We start from the raw sequence: 23449 nt of genomic DNA on the forward strand, positions 1-23449 counted from the left end.
CAAATGTTTTATATAACCAAGGAAGATATTTTGATCACTTTTTTATCTTTTAAAATTAATTTTTTGCTATAAAATACCTCTGCTGTTAAATTTCCAAAAATCGCACAATCGGCACAAATTTTTTGGGGCCCCCAACACGGCGAAGCCCTAGGCGACCACCTACTCCGCCTACTGTTTGATCCGCCGATGTGTCCTAGGACATCGTAACCAAGTAACGCAGATTGCGTGTGATTCCATTGCATCTTATGTCCTCTTTTCCTTAGAGGGTTGGGATGGTCGAATTGAGAATTGAAGGTGATTTTTGAGATAATTATTACGTCACAATCGTTAGGCGAACATATTTAGGATATCCTAATCATCTAACGCACGGAGTTATCTTATCGGTGTACACTATCAGGAATTGAATTGTGAGCCAGTTAGGATTTAAGGGTTACCATTTCCGTTTAAGTCACCATTTCGCAAAGTAATCCCTTTTTGAACGGTAAGGTAAGTTTAATTCATGCTTTCGGCTTGATCCAAGTACCCAAGGTTATACAAAATACAAAAGGAAAGAAGAAAGATTATGAATATCAATATCCAAGTAGCATGCCTCAAAGCGGCAAAGTGACCACGGTTATCGGTGTATTTTTTAACAATGTTTTTTTCTTTATCACACCCATAGCAATTCGGTAACCTGTCAATTTGACAGTGCGTTTGGATCTCGGATAACATACTGGTAGCATAAACCGCCTGCTAATAGTCAGTCTGTTCCAATTGGTGTTTTTGCTGCAGCTGTTACAATGTGGTGCTTGGCGGCTTTTGTGGGTCTCTTGTATGCCCTGTGTGATGTGAACTACTTCATACGGGTGTTCTCCACCGTGCTACACGTGGTACTGTTCCCCGGTACAATCAAGGTCACGGACAAGCACACCATCTACGGTGAGTGAGTGTGAGTCACTTCTCTCGCGTACCAGTTGTTTACCACCGTGGTTGTGTTTACTTTCCGCAGGTTTCTGCACAACGCAGGATGTCGATTTCCTGCTGAACCATATGAACAATGGGCGATATCTGCGTGAGCTAGACTTCTGCCGGTTTTACTGGTACGGACGGTCACGCTTTTGGCCGCTCGGCAACGCGAAGAATCTTCTGCAGGGCGAATGTATGGTACGGTACCGGCGCATGCTGCCCATCTTCAAACCGTACAAGGTGGAAACCCAAATGATCTGGTGGGACGAACGGTCAATCTACTTTGAGCATAAGTTTATCACACTACACGACGGGTTTATCCGTACGGTCGCATATTCACGCCAGCGTGCCATCGGGGTCGATTTGCTCGAGTACGTCCAGCAGTTCCCGGAGTGTCGCCAACGGCCAGAACAACCGGCCGTCCTGAAAGGTTGGATGGAATCGAATGAAGTGAGCAGCCAGCAGCTTCGCAAGTGAAGACGATGCAGCTTTCTCCTGATTGCTGACACGGCCGATCGTACCTTTTTGATTTCTCTATTTCACTCGATCGCTATTAATGCTGGAAACCCAGGTGAGAAGTACGCACACGAAGGTGTGCGTTAAAATTGTGAATACGCACACAACCGCACACATAGTTTAGAAAGCGCCTACTGCAACAACAGCAGGTTTTCCATCGCAAAGCAGTGTGTCGAACCATAGTCGTTGAATGGTTTCTGCCGAGTGTGCACCTGTAATAATTAACAAATCACGGTAAGAGCTATTTGAGTGCATTCTTTATAAAATCGTGTACTTTTGCGTTACTACAGTGCGTGCGTATGATTTGTGTGTAAAAAAAACGCGGTTTAATGCAAATCAAAGTAACCCGTCAAACCGTAGATCGGGATTTGGAGTGAGGTATAAAGTCCAAAACAATGCATGAGACAGCAAAACCAAAGCTAGCGTGTAGGGTATTTTGGAGCTACTCCATGGAGCTATGTTTTTTTGTCTAGTCAAAGTCTGGAATCAGCTTAATGCGCTCATATAATCAGTCTAGCATTATTATACAATGCTATGTAAGTACAAACCAATTAAATTCCACTGCTAAGAAACTTAACTTAGAGAAAACGTTTTCTCTATGCTGTATTGCATCCATGACGTAAGCAACCGGTTCCGGTCTAGATTGTTTGCCCAACATCGACCCAGTTTCATTTAAAACCAAATTGCAGCATGCCATAAATTACTGTAATCCAAACGGGTTTTGTTTCAATTTTTAACAAATGTTCAAACTTTTACACACTGGTAAACATTCGCTGGAGAGAATATAAATAATTTATTCGTAGTCTGTGACTAATGTGTACTTTCTAAATAGCGCCGAACGCCTCACAGTTCATCTTTCGGATGACCGTAGAGATCCACGGTCAATTCATCGATGTTACCCATAATTTCCTTCCTGTAATCAGTCAGTTCGCTGTCTTCATCTAACCGGTGATCCAGATTGTTTCGCAGCACTAGCAACGTGTGCCGGAACAGCGGACACTGAGCCCACGGTTCGTGGCACAGCTGTTTGCAAACCTTCAATGCTTTCACCGCCTCATCGATCAGGTTGTCTTCCGGTATGAGAGCTGCCTTGTGTTGGTGAAAGAATTCTCCAGCATGTTTGCAAAATTCCGTCCGCTCTAGCCCCTCCGTTAGCTTCGTCGAGCGGTACTGCTCTACAGTCGTTGGATCGGTTTGCCCTGCCGCTCCGGTAGCGCTGCGGTAATCCTCCAGCAAGTCCGCAATCAGTTGCAGCACCTTTACCTTAACCTTTAGCTCGACCTTCTTTTCCCACACACCGTACAGCACACTGTACCCATGCGGTGTTAGTAGCTGTTTCTGGGCAAAGGGAAACTTTCGTACTAGGCTGCCGAACGCGTACAGTGCGGCCGAAAGTTCGTCCGTGGACGAGGCGCGCCCGAGTGCGGTGAGCAGGTTAGAGCCACCATTGCGCTCGATCAGTGCGACCTTTGCCTTGGGATTGTTTTGTACGACCGTGCCTAGCAGCTTGAGTGCTTTTGTGCGCGTAAGGCCGTCCTCGGTGCGGTTTATGGTGGGCCAGATGATTTTCTCCACACCACCACGGTCAATGAACTGTAGGGCGTTATCGATTTGGTGGGCCAGGTACTCTAGATCCTCGAACAGTGCGTCCAATTCCTGTCGCTCCGTAGGGGATGTTTTCTTAATTGCTTCTTCGAAACGGCCAAACAAATCGGTCATAATTTCACTGTCGCTTTTCAGCTCCACATTTGCATCCTTGAGCTCTTGCTTGATTTGTTCGTAGCTCTTAAACCGGCCACGACCTGCCTCATCGGCAGCTTCTTCCTCATACTCATTAGCTGGAATATCCTTAAGGGCTTCCTTGAGCGCTTCCAGTTTCATACCACCTACGGTTCCTGGGTCGTTTGCACTTGTTCCAGCTAGCTGGTGATGTTTAACTTCCTCTCCCGGAACCATCGATAGGGAAGAATCCGTACCGCCCTCCTCTTTGTCCAGTAGTTTGGCTTCCTTTTTACCACTGCTTAAGTTGATCCTTACGTGCAGTCCTTCCGGGATTGATTGGCCTTCCTTAATCTCCTGCCATTCGTGGGTTGGCACGAACTTGGATTCATTCGAACCGCCGGTCGCCACTTGTGTAGTGACGGAAATCACCACTAAACTTAACAATAGCACTATCCTCCGTACGGAAGCTATCATGTTGAATCAGAACTATGGATGGGAATAGTCTCGTGCACAATCTTTTTATACAGATTTCACAAATTCTGATGAAATAAGCATGTTTTCTTGAAGAGATGGCTCTGGTTTGAAAGTTTTGTTTTGAAAGATACACGTCATAGAATTGAGGTTATGATGTGTAGTCGAGCAGCTTTGACAGCTCGCGAGTCGCGTAATATTTTCGAGCACTGTCGGATGTAAACAAATCAATTTCGAGCAAAACGGCGCAATTTTTTAATGCAATTTTGATTCATTTGAATTTTTTGGATACTTTTCAACGTATTAAAAAATCGAATACAGTTTGCCAATTCTTTTATGAACGGTCTTTCCTTTTATTTTAAACAGCGTATCTGTTTCTTTGCAAAATAAAAGCTTTGGGACATTTCTCTAATTCTAATTTCTATTTTCATACGATAGTAGACTGCATAGACAAATTTTCGCTTATCCTTTCCAGACAATGATCTCCTGTGTGTTACTGGTCGGACTGCTCGTCCTTTATATGGTCTGGGATGTGAACTATTTCCTGCGGTGCGTAGCAACCCTCGGCTACGGTATGCTGTTTCAACGCAAACGGAAAGTTACAGATCAAACCGCCATCTACAGCCTTTGCACGACACAGGACGTGGACATCTTCATCCGGCACATGAACAATGCTCGGTATCTACGAGAACTGGACTTTGCACGCTTCCACTTTTACGGCCTTACTGGGATCTACGGTAAAATTAAGGCCAAACGTGGCGGTGCAGTACAGGGAGCGTCCAGTGTGCGCTATCGACGAACGATCCCAATCTTTACCGCCTATAAAATCACCACCAAGCTGGTCTGGTGGGACGACAAAGCTATCTATCTGGAGCAACAGTTCGTGACGTTAGCGGATGGTTTCGTGCGTGCCGTTGCCATGTCCAAACAGTGTATTACTAACGTTGACGTGCTGGCACTGATGAAGGAATTCCCTGGAGCGGAACAGAGGCCACCCATGCCGGAGGAATTGAAGCTATGGCTCGATTCAATTGAGATGTCTAGCCAGAAGCTGCGGAAGGATAAATAGGATAGGACGCAAACTTCCGGGATGATATTCCATCTTCGAGTGTTAATGGGGGCATTATACTTAAGAATTTTGTTTTGGGAAAAAAACATGGGTATGGTACTTCTTGCCATTGCAAGAAAAGACAATTAAATAACATTTAGTATGTAAGTACGTTGCGATAGCATGCGTCATTATCTCAGGTATTACTTGACAATAAACTTTTCGGAACATTGGTACACCAAGGGTCACAAAAGGGTTTTTTTACGATGACCCTTTTATTGAGGTACATAATACTTCTACCCAACCCCCCGGCTCTCCGTAGTGCACTTGTCTAATAATTTATCCCTTGCTTATGTGTAACCTACCTAAAACCTATGACTGGAACTAGACACTCAACATTCGAATGGAAGAAAAGCTAAAATATCTTCCGCACCACGGCCCAGTTCACTGTCCACGGTACGTTTTAACAGATCAACATAGGTGATGAGATATTTTACCAGATTTTCATCTAGAAATATCACTATCTTACGCTCGGTATCGTCAGTTGAACCATCCCGTTCGTGCTCATCACAGCCATCTTCCAGCATTCGGTCCATAGCCGTTGGTGAACTGCTTTCATCGTGCAAAAGCAACAGCCCCGAACGGTCCATTTCCTCCTCTGCAACGCTTACCGTGGATGATCGCTCGATGTCTAGCACGACCGATCGCTGATCAATAATGGTAGGTTCGATCACACTATCATCCATACCGATCGCTTCTTCGCTCTGCTCTAGCGGCCTAGTGTTGTTCATTGTCGTGTTTGCTCTGTTGCTTGGGCCGGTTTTGCCGGAAGTGTGCGGGACCGCTGCATTGCCAACGATCCGTGGAAGCTGCATGGTGGAATCCCGCACAAAATCATACGTACGGCTCGAGATCGGATACTGATCGTAGTCGGAGCAGGGTGGTGGTGGAACCTTGGGACGAACACGAATGATGAGCCTTGTCGCATCGCTTTCCTCGTCCGTATCGAAAAACACTGTCTTCGGATCGAGCACCTCCAACAGTTGGCATTCGTGTACGTCGTACAGCACGAGTGCCTTACTGTAGATTGCAACCAGCACCAATCGATACTCGCCGTGTGTAGCTAGCGTTGCCTGGACGGTGAATAGCAGCGATCCTTCGCCGACGGCTTGCGGTTCCCACAGTGCTTTGTGAGGAATTGGTTCCAGTCGCTGCAAGGATTGCCGTGAATGAAGCTTCGGTGTGGGCAGTGTGTTGTAACCGACGCTCTGCAGCATTCCTTGTCCGGTCAGTGCGACCAGTTCGGCCGCACCACTGATGGGTTTGGCAAAGGCTCCGACAATACCCTTACCCATGCCCGTCACTACACCAATCGGGTTCGTGGCCTGCAACGGGTGATGTGCTAGTCCACCAACGGCTCCGAGCAGACTGATGCCGAGCCCGGTGAGGCCCTGGGTAAACCCGTCCGTCATGCCCTGTGGGCGGCGGCGTCGTAACGCATCCGTACGTTGCACGTGTTCCGAATCGAGCGTTAAACGATCGAGATTGCGCGAAACCGATTGGGCTAATTTCGTGACCGAATTCACCGTACCAGCGGTGATGTTTCGTATCAGCGACGCAGAACCCTGGGTCACACCTACCAAGAAACCCCACGGTCCCCGGAACAAACCCTGCACAGGCAAGGATACAAAATCCCGCAAACCGCTCGTTACCGAGCGTGCCAACCCGCTCGGACTGCCAAGTATTTCCAGCGAACCGATCACCCAACCGCCACCAAAGATCGCACCGGACAGGTAGTGCATGCCGACCACATTACCAAACTTGATCGGTAGCGAACGGACCGAGCGACGCTCGAATGCCGCAAATTCGAGCGGACTGTGATCGAGCGCAATATACAAGCGCATGCAGGCGTGCACGGAAAGCAGCACGGCGAGCGGTTCGATGCGTACGCACCGGAATTTGATCGGTTCGGCCAGGTATCTTGATTGCAGTATAACAGCGCGCGGAACGAGCACTTCTCCCGGTTGGCAGCGGATGCGAATGGGCGTTACATCACTATCACGCTGCTCGTAAAGCATACCCGCCGGAAGACACTCCATCAGGTAGTCCACTAGGACGTTTATGTACGTATCCTCTATGTACGCTCGAATCGGATTGATCTTGAGCCGTAATGCCTCCACACCGGACCATCCACCATCGGTATCGCCATCATCCTCAACGAGATCACACTCCACGGTAAATAGCGCAACCTTGGCTAGCTGTTCCAGCTGATCCTCCAATCGGTAGGGATTCGGTGGAGATTGGACGGGTAACCTTCGTTGCTTCGTTTCGTGATCTTCACTGCATAGCACGACCGGGAAATCGTAATCCCCGCTGGCGTGCAGTTCGTTGTCCACCTGTATGTTGGCACAGTGCACTGTGGCTTGGTTTGCGTTGCAGCCCCGCTTCGCTTTGAAGCCAATACGCTCGAAATTGAACGAGATGATGTCCTTCTTGAAGCATGATTGTCGAGGCTCGTCATTAAACAGTGTGATCATCACCGTTCGGAAGTAGCTCTGCACGAACTGTTCTTTGCCCGAGCTGGACTGGTCAGTGTCGGATCCATACTCGATCGATGGACAATCCTTGTTCAACATCATCTCTGGCGGGGTTTCTTCCGATGCCGATGGGGATGCTGGTTCTGGTGGGCGAATGGGATTGGATAGTCGCGTTCGAATATCCTTCGCCGAAAATTCTAAATCCTGACTAATGTAGTCGATCACTAGCGATGCCGTTCGGTTGCGCAACTTCATCGCCAGCTTCAGGTCTCCGTACAGTGGAATGTTCAAAAAGATGCTCTTATCCTCATCGATCTTTACCGGGTGTGACCACCGGATGGCACTGCCACTGACACACGCAAATATAAGAGCCGTCTCGGATTCTTGCGGTTCCGGAAATTGTTCATCGAGTGCGGGCGGTGTGTAGAACACCGTCTGCCGGGAACCGACCGTCTGGAACCAGGCGAAATTACTCTCCACCGTTTCGGCAACAGCTGTCGCAGCCTTGTTCGGTTGAACCGTGTCCGATTGGGCAACGTAGATGTTAAAATCGGTCCTGTTTTCGATGGCATACGATGGGCACGGATCGTCATAGATCGAAACGTGCTGCTGACCCTGATGCGATACAATCGACAACGACAGCGCATGGTGCCGCCGGTCAACTGCATCATCGTGCGGCACGCTAAGTGACTTTCGGGTGATTGGTTTGTTCAGGAAAATTGGAGCTGAAAATTCACTTCCATTTTCCCGTCGCTGGTAGATGGTTAGGTAGTGGTTAAAGTTGGTGCTGGACTTGATCTTGCCCTTTCGATGTGATACATTGTTAAGCAGCGTTATGACCGTGCCTTTGGGGCTGTGGAAGAGATTGATGAGACAAACTATTAAGAGGCAGAACAAAGAACACATTTGTCTGTTAAGCGAAATACATACTTTTCACTTTTCACATCATTTTTGGGCAGACTGTAGCAGCAACTGTGCGGTCCAGAGTTGCTTAGCTTGAACTGTTCCAACCGTTCATTGGACGGTAATGCGAATGACCAACAGTGTAAATCAATGCTCGAGTAATTCGTCACGATGAATTCTGAGGCCAAGATAAAAATTCGAACCTTGTTTTCCGTTAGCGATGTTAATACTAAGTTCATAACCTGAAACGACAAACAAAATGCTTTTTAACATTATTTAGAACAAAATATCCATTAGACAGGGTTGAAGAGTTTGATAACTGAAAGCACCGCTCAGCGACGTCTTTCACACTAGGAACCATGACCTATGAAAATGGGTCCAAACCACACTAACCACAACATCCCGTACCCATTTGCGAATTCAATGAACTCGCTTTTCCCCCATTGACACATATGTGGCGACGTACTCATTCTTGGACGATATTATCAGTTATCAGGCAGAATGTAAATTCCGTATAGACAGCAAGTTCCGTAGTGCATAAGTCTGGCCGTAACTCAATTGTTCAAACGCGTATAAAAACCATAATCTGTAGTCTAATGTTGGTAGTTTGAAAACAAATTTTATGTCTAGTTGTAAATAAAACGCCATCAAGCTAAATACCTAATAGGTTGGAATGAGCAGCAAAAAAAATAACTGGTAAAAGTTACACACGACATATGGACAAACGCCACGACGGAGCTCGGCTGCATCTCACTGTTGTTTTCCTATTGCTCTCGCGAGATACGCACAACCGGATTGTACAGCTGATAACGTCGTTTACGTTTCATTTCGTACTAGCCAAACCAATACATTAGCGACCTGATCTCTTTTTCTCTCCGTCTCTCTCATAGCTTATAAACCAGCTGTTAACAATCGTAAGCGCAAAGCAAACCACATACGCGGCAGATAAGTGTGCCTTCTCAATGGGTCTCATAAAAACCAGTCCCCAGAGGTGGAAAACAGCCTAGTCAGTGCATTCGCGGAGTCTGAACCAGCTGAACGCTCGCTCAATACCGGTGTTGGAAAGTCGGAATATTATCTCCCTGCGCCGTAACAGCCACGCTCGTTTTACCAGCCATGGAATATCGTGTGAGCGCCCCGGAGGTACTACGCGAACCTCTGGTAGTGCCGGAAAAATTACTCATGGGACCGGGACCATCCAATGCACATCCGCGCGTGCTGGAAGCGATGAGCCGCCCGATATTGGGACATTTGCATCCGGAAACGCTTAAAATTATGGACGACATTAAGGCGGGCATGCGGTACCTGTTTCAAACGAACAATGCGGCCACCTTCTGCCTGAGTGCGTCCGGGCACGGTGGCATGGAGGCAACGCTGTGCAATCTGCTCGAGGATGGTGACGTCGTGCTGATCGGTCACACCGGTCACTGGGGTGATCGGGCGGCCGATATGGCTTCACGGTATGGTGCCGACGTGCATATGGTGCGAGCCACCTCAGGCAGTTCGCTGACTTTGGGCGAGATTCGCAAAGCCCTCGAAACCCATCGTCCCTCGGTGCTGTTTCTAACGCAGGGTGACTCCTCCACCGGAGTACTACAGGGTTTGGAAGGTGTTGGAGCATTGTGCCGGGCGCACGATTGCTTGCTTGTTGTGGATACGGTTGCATCACTCGGCGGAACACCTTTCCATATGGATCGTTGGGAAATAGATGCCTGCTATACCGGTTCGCAGAAGGTACTCGGTGCACCGCCGGGCATTACGCCAATTTCCTTCAACCACCGTGCGGTGTAAGTGTTGAAAATTTGTTTGTTCATCACGACGTAATTGTCGTTATCAAACGCGTGTCGTGAGCGTTGATTACCAATTTTGTTTTTTTTTCGAATTCCTATCTTTTGGTCATTTGTGGCTACCCTGGATGATCATGGAACTACGGAATACTGGCGGAAAAAAACTCATCAGTGAACGATACAAACGGCGCCAGACGAAAGTGAAAGTGTACTATTGGGATATGTTCTTGGTTGGTGACTATTGGGGATGCTTTGGACGACCACGCATGTAAGTGTCCTTATTATTACCCAAACACTTCTGTTTGTTATGTAGCTCTAATTGTAGAAGCTATAGTACATCTTTGAAATTGAAATTCATCAATATTTCACAGCTATCACCATACGATATCTTCAACCCTACTGTACGGTCTTCGTGAAGCAATTGCGATCGCCTGTGAAGAATCGATCCCGTCCCTCATTTCCCGCCATCAAGATTGTGCCAAGCGACTTTACGATGGACTCGTTGCCCTGGGTTTCGAACTGTACGCGCAGGAACGCGACAGATTGTCAACCGTCACCACTATCCGTGTGCCGGCGGGTGTTGACTGGCTGCAAGTATCACAACATGCGATGAAAACGTATCTGGTGGAGATAAGCGGTGGATTGGGACCGACCGCTGGGCAAGTATTCCGCATCGGCCTTATGGGACAGAATGCTACCAGCGAACGGGTCGATCGGGTGTTACAGGTATTCCGAGATTCCATCAAAGCCGTTAAGCCGGACTTTGTGTTCCGTAAGAGTGCATCAAAAATGTAAAACTGCTTACATGAAGTTTACCAAGTTTCAAGGTTCCCAAAACATATTAACGTTACCAGCGGAGGTTCACTTTAGGTATCTGCAAATCCATTAGCAATAAAACGATACTTACCCCGAATTCCGTGCGGATGTTTATATCGATTGAACCTTCCAGCGGTAAGACAGCATACCCGTTGGGCGATTGCTTCTTTGTGTCCGTGCTATCGATGTAGATCAGCTCGGAATGTAGCGAATGTCCAATGCTTACGTTCATTTCCAGCGTGAAACCAGTCTCCACGTGGAACGGCATAATAATGCTGTTTGGCGCAACGATGTTCACATCACTGGTTGTATAATTCCTGAGCCGCACTTCACAGCCCAGCTGGTTAATGAACAATGCCCACGGTGCAATGTTGAGCATCAGGCAGCAGGACATTTCGTAGGCAGCGGAACAGTGGTACAATGGGAAGGTTGCTTCTTGAATCGAGTTTTCCCGCCGCCATCGAAGTTCTTCCTCGCGTGAGCACGGCCAATTGGGTAGTTGTCGTCCGTTGCGCAGCGCTATGAGTGCATTTTCGATGTTGCGGAACCGGGTCGGGACTTGGAAAAACGTTCGACCGTCTATCAATCGGTAGGATAGCAATGCCTTGCGTTTGTCCTCACCATGCGGTGAGTTAAAGTTCATCCGAAATGCTAGCTCATGCTCGTCGGAGTACGTGCCGGCCACGTTAAGTTGCTTTCGTTGTCCTTGTCCGTAGATCGAAAACGATTGGTTTAATTTTTCCTCGTATGCCTGTAAGAACACAAAGAGTGGTCATTTCAATCATCGATAATTGTTCCCTGCTCTCTCATCGAACCGCTAACTTACCGTGGTGTTAACGGTCAGCAGCGATTCTACCATAAACAGCGGCCAAACGATCACCAACACACGCTCAAGCGCTTCACCATTCACGGCGGGTGCTATCTTACTATCAACCAGCTTTTCACGCACAATCCGCACCCAATAGCTGATGTATCCTTCGCGTGTGATAGTGGACGTCGGTATCTTCACCAGGTACGGCATGCTTCCTCCGTTCATGATCTCACGCAACGGAACATCACCCGACCACACGACACGTCCATCCTCGCCATCGATCGCAATATTCATCGTCTGCTGGTTTTTATTGTTGGCCGGCGAAAACAGATTAGCACTATCTCCGGCAGCCACCTGGAAGCTGGTAGTCGTATAGTTACGATCACTGTTTGGCACAACTTTGTAGTAACGATATTGAAACTTTAACCGCTGCGAGGTCATGTTGTAAAAGCCGATCTGTCCTTCAATCGTGATACTACGCTGGGTGTTACTACTGCCACCCTCGGTCCCATCCGCCGTGAGCGATTCTATCCGGATCAGTAGCATCTTTTCATCCTCCATGTCTTCCTCGTAGATAGACTGTACGCAAACTTGTTGCAAGCCGTCCGTTGACACATCGAACGGTTCGGTCACTACCTGTGTGTTGCCCTCGGTGAAGTATAGTTGTAGCTGCTGACGCTGCCGGCAACTTCGAAACGCGTACAAACAGAGTTCACTCGGACCGAGGTAGATCATTTCGGTCGTCCCGTTCTGACCGAACTTTAGACCAAACTGAGTGCGATTACAAACGATATATTTGCTGTACAGCACGATCGGTGAGTCTTCCTCAGACGTCGACATGCTTCGATTCCACATACGTTCCGCAACAGCTAGATTGTAACCAATGGACGGACCGTATCGTATGCAGACATCATCCGTTATAGTCCTTAGCTCGAGCGAACGCTCACCAATCCATGCGTAAGCCTTCATGTTGCTTACTTCTACGGCATTTTCGAACGTAAAGTAATTGTAATCGAGCAGATCGCAGTGCAAATTGAACTCGACACCAACGAACATATCGAGATTGTCGTAGATCGTACATAGGCCGCGCAGTCGATGGGCATTGAGCATGAGGAACTTATGTGCTCCGAAATCAGCCGATTCTCTGCAGAGTCGATATCGCTCGAAGGGTTTCGGCAGGTGACGTTCCGGAGTCAAATGCACATGGTTGAAAAGATTCATCTGTACGGGTTTCAGATCGATCGTTACTTCCAGATTTGGTACCAGAGCTGCACTGAACATAGAGTCAACTCGCATACAGGCAACAAAGATCTTCGGATGCAAACGGTACGGTAAGCTAACCACCCGTTGCCCGGGCAAGTAGGAACTGTCCGTAAGCACATCGGTGATGGTAGTTAGCAATGTTCTACCTAAACCATTTCCATTCCGTTGCTGTGCAGCATCCTCGTGGTCACTCGTGCCGATCACTTCGTCATCTTCATCTCGCGCTCGAGCCATTCCTTCGTCGTAAACCACGTTCTGGGTCATGACTATTCTCCAAATAGCCGATGCAATCTTACGCTGCGGTAGCTTCAGAAACGTTTTCTCATTCTCGGAAAGTGTAAACTGGCACACCTCCACGAATGTGCCATTAATGTCTGCGTAATGTTCCAACTTGCACTGGATGTTAACCGACTTGGTTGTGTTCATGGGCACGGGATAAACGATCACTTGATGCAGTGCTCTGGGTTGCGGATAACGCCAACAGATGATGCCTACCTCGCGGTTGATGATTTTTATCTGATACGGCAGTGGAAGCTCGTTCACTTTCATACTTTCTATGAATTGAAATGCTCCGGCCCTGCAAACACAAAACCGTGGGAAAATAAACAAAGCTTTAGAAGAAGAGAAGGCCGATAAAGCATAGATCTTTTACCTCAAATCATCCTGGTAGTATTCCTCCTGCATCTCTTTCGTACGCTTCTGTTGGAACCGTGGCGGTACGATTGGTATCAGCAACTCGCGACTCGGCGTCATGTTTGCACTTTGCACCGTAGAGATTGAATCCTTGCGATCGGTTTCCTCACTGTGCAGTGCGTCCAGCATTACCTTTTGGATTAGGTCCAGTTGTTGAAAGATGTAGGGAATTAGATCCAGTTGCAGGTAAGACGATTGCAGCTTAATCTGGACAAGTGGATCACGCTTCCAATACTCCTGAGCAAGAGTTAGCAGCAGTTTGAAGGAGAACGGATGAAGGATGACAAACGTTCCAGCACTGAACAGTAGCTCGGCCAGTTCCAACTCAAACACGATACGCTCCGGTCGTTCTTGAACCCTTATCGTTGAATGTACGGAAGAAAACGATAGCTTCATGTTGTACAGTGCTGGCTGGCTGGTATCTTCCTCTAGCAAATGCAGCATCACCTGCGATAGGCCTATTTGAATCTTTTCTATATCAAACAGGTGCGATTTGATGAGCATAAATTTGTTTCTACTCAGCACTGCCTTGGGCAATGGTTTTGTTGTTCCCGTGCCACGCTGCTTGTTTACCTTTGGTGGCGTGAAAAGATCGTTTAATGCTGCAACTAATTCCATCATCTTCTTTACCTTGCCGTGCGAGACGGTCAGCTTGATGGGTCGTTTAAAGTCGATCTTCAATTCACGGCTTTTCTTTGTTAAACTATTTACGAAGCGTGTTTTAACGATCGGTTGTGGAATACCAAGCTCATCCGGTTCGCCGGACACCGTTTTAGCGATCGCCAGTTCGTCTACTTCTACGGTTAAATCGAACAATGATAGCTGAAGAACACGTTCCAGCAAGCTTAGTGATACAAGCGCATTCGGTTGTACTAAAACTAACTTCAACGCGGGCTTAGCGTGGCTACGATCGCGTTGCGTGTACACATTTATCTTAAAGTACCCACCGAGTAGGCAGACCTCGTACGGAACGATTGCCAGGTGTGTTGATGCCATTGCAGAAGTCGTACGCGAGCGTAACGGTTTTGAAGTACTTTCGGAAGAAATTGAGGATATTTTACGATGTCGCTGGGTGCTACTTTTTCTGCTCCCGCTCGAAATTGGCCGTTTACCGTCGGACGTTCGATAAGACTCAAGGCCGGAATCTTCCTCACACTTCGATAGTTTCGAGTTACTCCGACGGAAACGTGTCGATGGTACAGAATCACGATACGATCGTACCGATTCTCGTCCTGCATCTTCGGCATTGGAGGTAAACGTGAGGAGACTTCCCGTATCGACGGAGCTGTTACTGCGCGACATTCGAGCATTTGACACAGAATGTCGTGGAGATTCGCCAGGTGTCGGAAACATGTAGTCACCGATTTGTTTACCTTTACTCAACAGTCGTTCGGCAAGCTGTACCTGTTGCAAATCTATATCCACCACTAAATCTGACATACAGTTTAGTTCTATCGCGCGGCTGCAGATAAGCACGTTTTTGTAGATGATACACGGTGCATAGATGGCAGAAAAGTTAAACTCTTTAAACACCGTCACTACATCGAAATGAGACGTTCGTTGAACGCCTTGATGGAGATTGTTCCACTCGAATGCGGGATTATCGTGATGCGTGGTAGATGTTTGCTGGTCGTGCAAGTACTTCACCACATCGCTCCAAACGGCAGTGCTCAGCGAGATTTCCTTCAACAGCAGCTCATACTGACGATCTTCTATTTTTGAACCAGGCACATTTAGAATGCGCATCTGTGCCGCTTTCGTGTACACGTCTGGCCGTAGTGGAACTCGGCAAATAGGATTTTCAACATTATGATGCACGGTGATCGTATTGATCTTCATAATGTACACCGAGCAAAGTTCGCGATCATCTGTCGATCCGGAGCGTAATGGGAGAAATACTGTAATACCCTTACTGGCAAACAGTATCAAAGGTAAGTCTTTTACGCCCAATACCGAATTGGAACCGAAATCCTTTTCCACCACAAGCGACGCCTGCGTTGGCGTACTGGGTTGCAAAACATTCATCATTCGAATACATTCCCCGAGCAAGTCCAGATCCAACCGCAGATCAACCTGCTCCATCTTTATCAATACCTCCACGAGGGTGTCATTATGCTCGCGCGACTTTCTAACCGTGTCCCACTTGGTGTGAACATTTTGTGTTTCCGCCCGGGTGATCGTCATGTTGAAAAACGTATCTGTACCGGTCGCTTTGCTTGATTCGCTTGCTTCCCCCGTTTGCACCGTTACGGCCAGGGCTTCGTTACGCACCCATCCACCCGATGGATGCTGGTGTGTGCCGGATGCGACACCTTCTTGCCATTCGTAGCAAACGCCGCTCATGCCACCAATTTTCGCTTTCATCTGCGAGTATACTTCCTGTTTGTCGAGTGAATAAATAATGTCCTCCAGTTCGATCTTCAGCTTGATGCGTTCTTTGCGCGTTCCGTCTTCACGGGTGATGCAGCTAACGGTCAGCTTTGAGAACGTCCACTGTAGCCACAGTGATGGCATCAAACGACAACCACCATGTTCCGTTGAGGTTGCTTTCTCTTTAAGCGTTTCATCCGATCCTCCGCTCGAATTGTGAGTTATGTCGAGAAATTCGCGTAAATCGATTGCTGCTATTGAAGAACTTCCACCACCTGGAAGTTGTGGAATTTCTAGAAACTGTTGGACGATTTCTGATTTGCCCGTTTCATTGGGATCGCTTCCAGTGCTTTGTACCATCGGTAGTTGCATTAGGCGATCTAAAGTAGCCCGCAACAGTTCCAGCTGCTCTTTCATTAACGTCACGCGGAACGGAGTGGTATCAATGTGGAAGCAAGCGGATGAGCACGATGCAGCTACCACCGACTGGTCATCGTTAAAGGTCAGCACCATCGATATGTTTGTTGTTGTTTCGTCGAGCAGTTTGTGCATTTCGCCACCCTGGTACGTCCAGCTGGATGCGTTTGCAAGCGAAATAGTCCACGGAAAGCTTTCCTTCTCCAAAGGCCAGACGGATTTAGCGATACTGATCGGAAACCGATTAATGTAGCCGGACAATGTTTGACACTTGAAAGCGGAATTTACGGAAATTAGTGGAAGTCTGAAAGCATAAATAAGTGATCATTAATTGTTGGATAGAGGATTACAAATCTACATATAATGATACTTACTTAATCATGAATATTTCATTTTGCCCAAACTCATCCTCCAGGGAGTCGCTCAGCGAGTGAAATATGATATTATTCAATGGAAGACACACGGTAAAGTGGCTCACTTCCAGATGGAAGATAATTCTTTTTGCAAGCTTCGCCCAAAACTGTTTATCTTCAGCAGAATCTGCAGCTCGATCCGGTGATGAGGTTCCTTGCTGTGGTTCAACATCGTCTACTCCGAGAGTAGACGGTGGCCGTCCGTGCACTATTGGACCCCCGGCCGGGACACCCACCCCTTTCCCCGAACTCGAATGGACGGAAGTAGCCGGTGCAGAATGTTCCTTCTTATCGTCGTTTCGTGCCAACGGTCGAAGGTTCGGTTGTAGCGAACGATGGACATGTTTCGAAGACGAGGCACCGACCCGACGACGTTGGGAAACGACCCGATCCATTAGCGGTACAGCCCGTTGCCAGAGATCGAGAAAGGCGAGAAAATTTGGATCCAAGTTTAGGCTCAGATCTAACAACTTCGCGTACAGCAGCGGTGGATGTTCGATGGTGGTATCGAGCTGCTTGGGCAGCTGGAGTATGACCGTAAAGAAGTCTTCTTCCGTGGAATGGTCTGGCCATAGAGCGGTCAGCGATTTTTCGGTCGCTGCATCGTACTGATACGTGAGCAATTTTAAATTGCGAGCCAATAGCTTGTAGCAATCCGTACGGTCCGCTTCAACCTTCCGAAGATGAATGAACGAAAGGAGCAGATCAGCTGTAGGAAGTGGAATTTGCGGTTGTTGCAAAGGCTCCCAATCGATGGTGGGTGTGTCCTGTTCTGCCAACAGCGACTGTACGACGGAAGTAGCTGTAAGCGCTTGCAGCGGATTGGTGACCATTTTTAAATCCGTCACCGTAAGATTGTGTTCCGTCTTGTTAAGCTCCCCGTTGGGCCATAGGGATGGATGGATTAATGTGCGCTGTTGATAGTTCATACTGACCGCTGTGGCTATTGTGGTGTCGTTCCATCGCGAATGATGAAGCTGCAGCTGCAAACGCTCCAAATTACCGGAAATTGATTGGTAACAGGCATCGAACAGTTTGGCCGGTGGTTCTGGTAACTGGCAGGTAGTGTAGACAAGCCGATTCGGATAAAGTGGTGCCAGAATGTTACATTCGACCCGGTTGAGCTGCACTGTTAGGGATGGTTTCGGAGGTGGTGTTTGTATCTTTCCGCTGCTGTGCTTTCGAAGCAACAAATTCTCCACGCCGTGATCGAAGGTGTGCAGCTCTATCGTGGGACTCTGCAGCGTAATGTGGATCTGTCGTAGAGGAATTTCGTGCATAAGTGCATCGTAATCTTCCGCCGAAGGTGGTGGCAGTTGAGAGAGCGTTGGCATCGCTTTATCCTCATAGTACGGTGGATATTCATAGAAATCTTTGTACGATGCAAGCGTCCGGAATCGATGAATCGTATCCGCTGAAATCTTTGCTCGGAAACGTCCCACAAAGACGCGTATCATGTACTTTTCCGCCAGATTGCTAAACTCCAGATCGCTACCAAACTCGGACGTTCGTCTATCGTCGGGAAGCTGCACCTCGTGGATGATATCGATAGCAATGGCAGGGAATTTCTGTAACAAATACTCCTGGCTGAAGCTGCTTAAATGATAGTTCCAGTTCACGTTATACTTTCTATTCCCGCCGGCACTGTCACTAAAGAAGGAATGCTCCAGGTGGGTCGAACTTTCGTCCGGTTGCCTCAACTCGATGGATTCGAATATTTCCCTCACGTTGCCTTCCCGATGTCCACAGGGACAGTCTTCTAGCGATTGTACCTGGATGCGCGATATCCCCAACGTGACATTGAACCACTTCAGTCCACAGGCGATCATTTCACCGTAAAAGTTGTAAAAATCGAAACGAAGTATCGGATGGTACTTGATCTTTTTGGTCGTACCCACCATTCCATCGCCGATCAGTTCCTGAGTTTTGAATATTATTCGCAGCTGATCGATGTATAGACCCGTATGCAGTACGCGGAAATCATGTTCCTCGGAGTGATCGCTTTCGTTCTCTTCGGGAAAGAACGAAGGGAGCAAATTCCAGGCCCACGAAAGCAACGATTCTTGTCCAGCATCGTCTTCCTCCTCCAGACCACCTTCCGAGGCGGGTTGCAGTGGTTCGGTTTTGATTTTACCTTGCTTAAGCGCTAGTGCTAGATCGAACAAACGCATCAACATTGGAAACTGCTGTGATGACACGTTAAAGTCGAGGAATTTGGAATGTACATCAATGCGTGTCAGCGAGGAGCGATCGTGCGAAGATGCATTGTACTTTACCAGCATACGTAGCTGTAAAGTGCTGCGGTACAGTACCGGCTCCTGGCATACCTCTATCTTGCCAGCCGAATTGCGTTTGTCCAAGCAGATCGTTAGGTCGACGATGTTTATCAACTTCCGCAGTGACACTTTCGTTGGTGACATGTCGATAAAGGCCGGATTCCAACTACCGTCGGCCGATTCCATCGATAGCTGCTGGATGTTCATCGACACAACGATATCCTCCTCGACGTACTTCAGTATCACGTTGTGGCAGCGGATTGTAATGTTGTTGGCTATTTTACTGATCAGCGAAGCCATGTATCCCGGCGGAGGAGTTTCTTCCGTACTTCTGCCCTTGCGCGGAGGTTCCCGCTTTGGCACGACGTTCCGTTCATTTGTGTCGCGTAGCTTTAACACAAACTCGATCGTATTGATGGTGATGATGATTGGTTCCGAGGCGATCTTCGTCCACGGTACGCGTATGCCGAGTTCGTGTATGTGACCGGAAAGAAAATTAAACGGCAATTGCAGTTCTTCCTCTAGGACATCTAGCTTTAGATCCAGGTTTTGGAATACCACTTCGCCACCCCATAGCGATAGCTGCGAGTCCTCAGGACGGATGTTTTTCACGTACTTCTCCACGTAACTCAGAATGATGGGTGTGATGTAGGATTCGATTTTGAACATCGTGTTGCACTTTCGTCCCACGTACAGGGTTCCGATGTAATGGTACACCCAGTATTAACACTCCTTTCACGGCCGTCTACTACGCCGAATAGCAACAGAATCGATGATTAATACCTTTTGATCCTCACTGCCGTCACGTTATCGCATGTTGAATCCGATACGGGTTTACTGCAGTGTAACTGATAAGAAACCCAACGCCGAACTAGAATTTTGCTATTTCACTTTTAATTTTGTTTTCAAATGAAACTCTGGGAGCTCACGAATTTATATGCTTTGCTGCCTGTTATACTGCCTGGAAAACACTAAAGCAAATTTCCCACGACTACTTTACCACGCAACAGGAGTATATCGAACGAAAACTGCATGATTCACCGTGTAAAAACTGCACCGTTGGCACGCGTATGAGTTTAGCACTTTAGACGAATTAGCCCCTCAGCCACAGATCTGTTTTATTTACCAAACGCTACACCTGCTGGCAGTGGATTACGGGGGATGAAAAAAATAGGCCACACATTGCACGATTCTTTTTTTCTTTGCTTTTCTTCACGCCTTCTGCTTGCTTGCCGGCGCGACACTTTTCAGAAGAAAATGTTATTGTGCCCCATTGCAATATCAACAAACGCAATCAATGATCTGACAGCAAAACAACGTTACGCCCCGCGTGTTTATGGTGTGTGGTTCAAAGTGCGATTGTAACGGTTTGGTAACGTGTTTACATACAGTGAGATTTAAAAGGTCCGTTGTAACTAGTATAATTTGAAGATATACTCTTAAATTGTTCCGTTTCATGCTAGACTGGTTGCGAGTTTATATTTTTTAACATCATTTGAGTGTTTTCATCAACTTCTGCCGGTCAAATTGTACAGTAGTGCTCCCAATACACAAGACAGAATATTTATTTACGAGTTATTCATGTCACAGATAGTCAGTAATAAGACAAAACAGATCTAAAAACAGGCAGGCGCCAAAACCGTCAACGGCTCTGGATCTGATAACAAGACAAACAATCCATTCAAGTTAATATTATTCGAGCAAACAATCAAAATCGGCATTGGAACTCGATTGGTAATTCGAACTCTTGTGCTTTACTTTACACTACGATGAGGATGTGCATAATACACTACGATGGGGTTAAATTGTAGATTTTTAATCATCTGGGAAAAATCTCCCTCTAATTGCATTTCTATCGTACTGGTTTTATTGTGGCGCTAGAAGGGGATTTAGGCATTCAAGTGCTTCAAACATCAGCAGTATCTGGATTTTCTACAGCCGTTGATATTTTATTCATTCGCCCACATTGCACAGCGTGGCAATGTGGCAATGAAACTTGTTTATGAAACACGTCCAGCTAGTTCAACAAAACCCTTCTACTGGCACACACATCCTGTTTCTGCAAACCTCCCCGAACAAGTTCATATCGCATAACAATGCGTTCAAGACCTACGATCAAGAACATCGGAAACAAGATTATAAGATTAGAAATTGTTTAAGCTTGTCGTCCACGATCGTAAGACCGGACCGTGCTGACCGCCGACACGTTGGCCTTTTTTTGCAGTTGCCTCCATACGTTGGCATGTCGACGTATCGTTCAGTTTTCACCGTCTTGAGCGTGTTCTTGTTCTCGAACAGCTTGTTGGGGGCTCGTTCCTACGATCGATACGAACAAACACACTACGCAACCATTCCACATCGCGTGGTTCATCGTCGTCTAATGAATGTTTTATTTATACAACCAGACAGACAGCGGTTTCGGGCAGTAGAACGACCGCGAAAGCGGCAAATAAAATAAGGAATGACTGAAGACGGTTTGTATGTGTGGTTTTTATTAGTTTTTTTACACACCAAAACGATACATTCAACTTTAAATTCCACACCCAAACTCTGTAGTTTTGAATCGACAACAACCGGTACTTTTTATTAGCCGACACAGAAGCTACAAGTCGTATTGCACGTTGTTTGGCTGAGATGTCGTCATGCTTAGCTCATAACCGGCTTTTTTTACACACACCTAGCATTCTTTCTCTCCCAACGTGACGTCATGCAAAAGGAGCTACAGAGGGGAAAATCACTCCCATACTATGCCATTTCCCGACAATCTTCTCGCTCACTCTCGGGGGGAAACAAACCAACTTTGCTCAACAGAAATCACTTTGCATTGGACAATTGGACCGGCTTGCAAAGGACGTTTGGAGGTTACTGGCCTTATGGCGGAGAACCGGAATTGCATCATGTGATGGGCGCGGAAAAACAGGACACAAAACCCCTCAATGGCGGTCATCGGTAAAAAGGTTGTTAGAACGCTGAAGCAATCTGATTCAAAGTTTTCAACATCCTTTCCGGTTTGGCGTCCATCTGAATTGGCTCTGGTCCAGCGAAGGTATCAGCTAAATGCTGCTAACATAAACAAACCGAATTATATACCTGAAGCTGTTGTTCTCGTGATAAACTGTGCTGGAAATATTGCAATGCGGTTTCCGCTTTTCCTAAAATAGATCTTCACCGATTTTAATGCCATTTCAAGTAATAGCGAACGCATTGCCCGGTGATCGGTTCCAATCCGAGATCGCAATATATTATACATTCGATGATGATTACCTTTTTAAGGTCCGATTCCGAGCAATGCATGTTTAATGCATTCAACGTTTAAAATTCAATGCTAAAGACAACTCGCATTGTTGCGCAACGTTATTTCAAGTGTAGTATGTCATTGCGTATGAAATAAAAGTTTATCTGAATGCTCAACAGAACTGCGTAATGAAGTAGTGAGTAGTGTTGGATGAATCTAAATCAGAATCAGAATCCATGAATCAACACTAATATTTCTAAAGAAGACTAAAGTAACAATTTAAAATGAATATCCAAAGATCGTAGGTTCTGTAAAGATGCTTTCGATCAGTACAGTCTAGTTCAGCAAGATTTTTTTTATCAATATCTTGAAATATACATTAAAAATAGTTACTACGAAATATCTGCTACAAAAGTGCGTACAATCATGCAGCTCCAGAAATTCAGAAACTTTGAAGAATCGTGAATCTTCAGCGATGTTTGAATGTTTAGAGCTCCATTATTCTTCAACGTTTCAAAAAACTTTCAAAGATTCATGATTCTTTTGAGAGTTAACTTCTAACTCCTCAGTGATTATTCGTAACTCTTCTAACTCGATCGGCCATATTATCGAAGACTGTTAAATTATAACAAAAATAATACTTCAAGTCAGCTAGCATTAGGGGCTCGTACTCTGGTTCTGTGCCATACTGGATACATATGATGTATTTTTCGGTTCTATTTCCAGAACCATTAAATACACTGCAGACTTACAGCACGATGACGAAACATTTCCAATTCTATAGAAATAACACAGTCAGTGTGTATGCCGCAGCACAGCCATCGGGAATTCCCTTTTGCCCTACGATTAGGTTCGTCTTCGGAATATGCATTAACCAAGAAGCACATGGCACGTAAAGAAAACGGGAGCACTTCAAAACGATCACACCGGAAGCATGCGTATGCTGTGCCTTCCATTTATCATCACCAATTCTCTGTGATATGTTACCCGTTGTTTCAACGACTCCAGCTGCACAAACGTTTCTACGCGCCCTTGTCCACATAGGACGTCGCTCCAATACGCGGGACAATTCAAAACATAACACCACGTGAGGACGGTACGCGAAGCGAAAAGCAACGTAACGAGAATTAAAATCCTGACGCTTTTCTTCCCCATGCGCGTGAGATATTCGGAGCTCAACAAACATTTTCGGGACAGAACCGGAGAGCAAGTTAGAGCGGAATAGG

At 46.8% G+C, this 23449-nt stretch overlaps 5 protein-coding genes across 5 annotated transcripts; 3 read left to right on the forward strand and 2 right to left on the reverse strand.

Moving 5' to 3' along the window:
• Positions 1-757: 757 nt before the first annotated feature.
• On the forward strand, positions 758-1430 carry LOC128309474 (protein THEM6-like). The gene is made up of 2 exons (XM_053045874.1): positions 758-918; positions 989-1430. Exons 1-2 carry the CDS (start codon positions 780-782, stop codon positions 1420-1422), a joined length of 573 nt encoding a protein of 190 aa, XP_052901834.1. The 5' UTR covers positions 758-779; the 3' UTR covers positions 1423-1430.
• Positions 1431-1638: 208 nt separating this feature from the next.
• On the forward strand, positions 1639-4830 carry LOC128309473 (protein THEM6). The gene is made up of 2 exons (XM_053045873.1): positions 1639-1695; positions 4130-4830. Exon 2 carries the CDS (start codon positions 4133-4135, stop codon positions 4721-4723), a length of 591 nt encoding a protein of 196 aa, XP_052901833.1. The 5' UTR covers positions 1639-1695; positions 4130-4132; the 3' UTR covers positions 4724-4830.
• LOC128309471 (nucleotide exchange factor Sil1) lies at positions 2227-3757 on the reverse strand. The gene has a single exon (XM_053045872.1). The coding sequence runs from the start codon at positions 3655-3657 to the stop codon at positions 2305-2307; it is 1353 nt and encodes a 450-aa protein (XP_052901832.1). The 5' UTR covers positions 3658-3757; the 3' UTR covers positions 2227-2304.
• A 155-nt stretch (positions 4831-4985) lies between the features above and the next one.
• LOC128310149 (intermembrane lipid transfer protein VPS13B) lies at positions 4986-19657 on the reverse strand. Its single transcript, XM_053046714.1, has 6 exons — positions 16674-19657; positions 13472-16603; positions 11572-13396; positions 10837-11496; positions 8170-8384; positions 4986-8092 (listed from the first exon to the last, which is right to left on the reverse strand). The coding sequence occupies exons 1-6, from the start codon at positions 19655-19657 to the stop codon at positions 5095-5097; spliced, it is 11814 nt and encodes a 3937-aa protein (XP_052902674.1). The 3' UTR covers positions 4986-5094.
• LOC128310150 (alanine--glyoxylate aminotransferase) lies at positions 9166-10834 on the forward strand. Its single transcript, XM_053046715.1, has 3 exons — positions 9166-9929; positions 10102-10197; positions 10301-10834. The coding sequence occupies exons 1-3, from the start codon at positions 9259-9261 to the stop codon at positions 10722-10724; spliced, it is 1191 nt and encodes a 396-aa protein (XP_052902675.1). The 5' UTR covers positions 9166-9258; the 3' UTR covers positions 10725-10834.
• Positions 19658-23449: the final 3792 nt, after the last annotated feature.

Source organism: Anopheles moucheti, chromosome 2, assembly GCF_943734755.1.
Source record: "Anopheles moucheti chromosome 2, idAnoMoucSN_F20_07, whole genome shotgun sequence".
Lineage (NCBI taxonomy): Eukaryota > Metazoa > Arthropoda > Insecta > Diptera > Culicidae > Anopheles > Anopheles moucheti.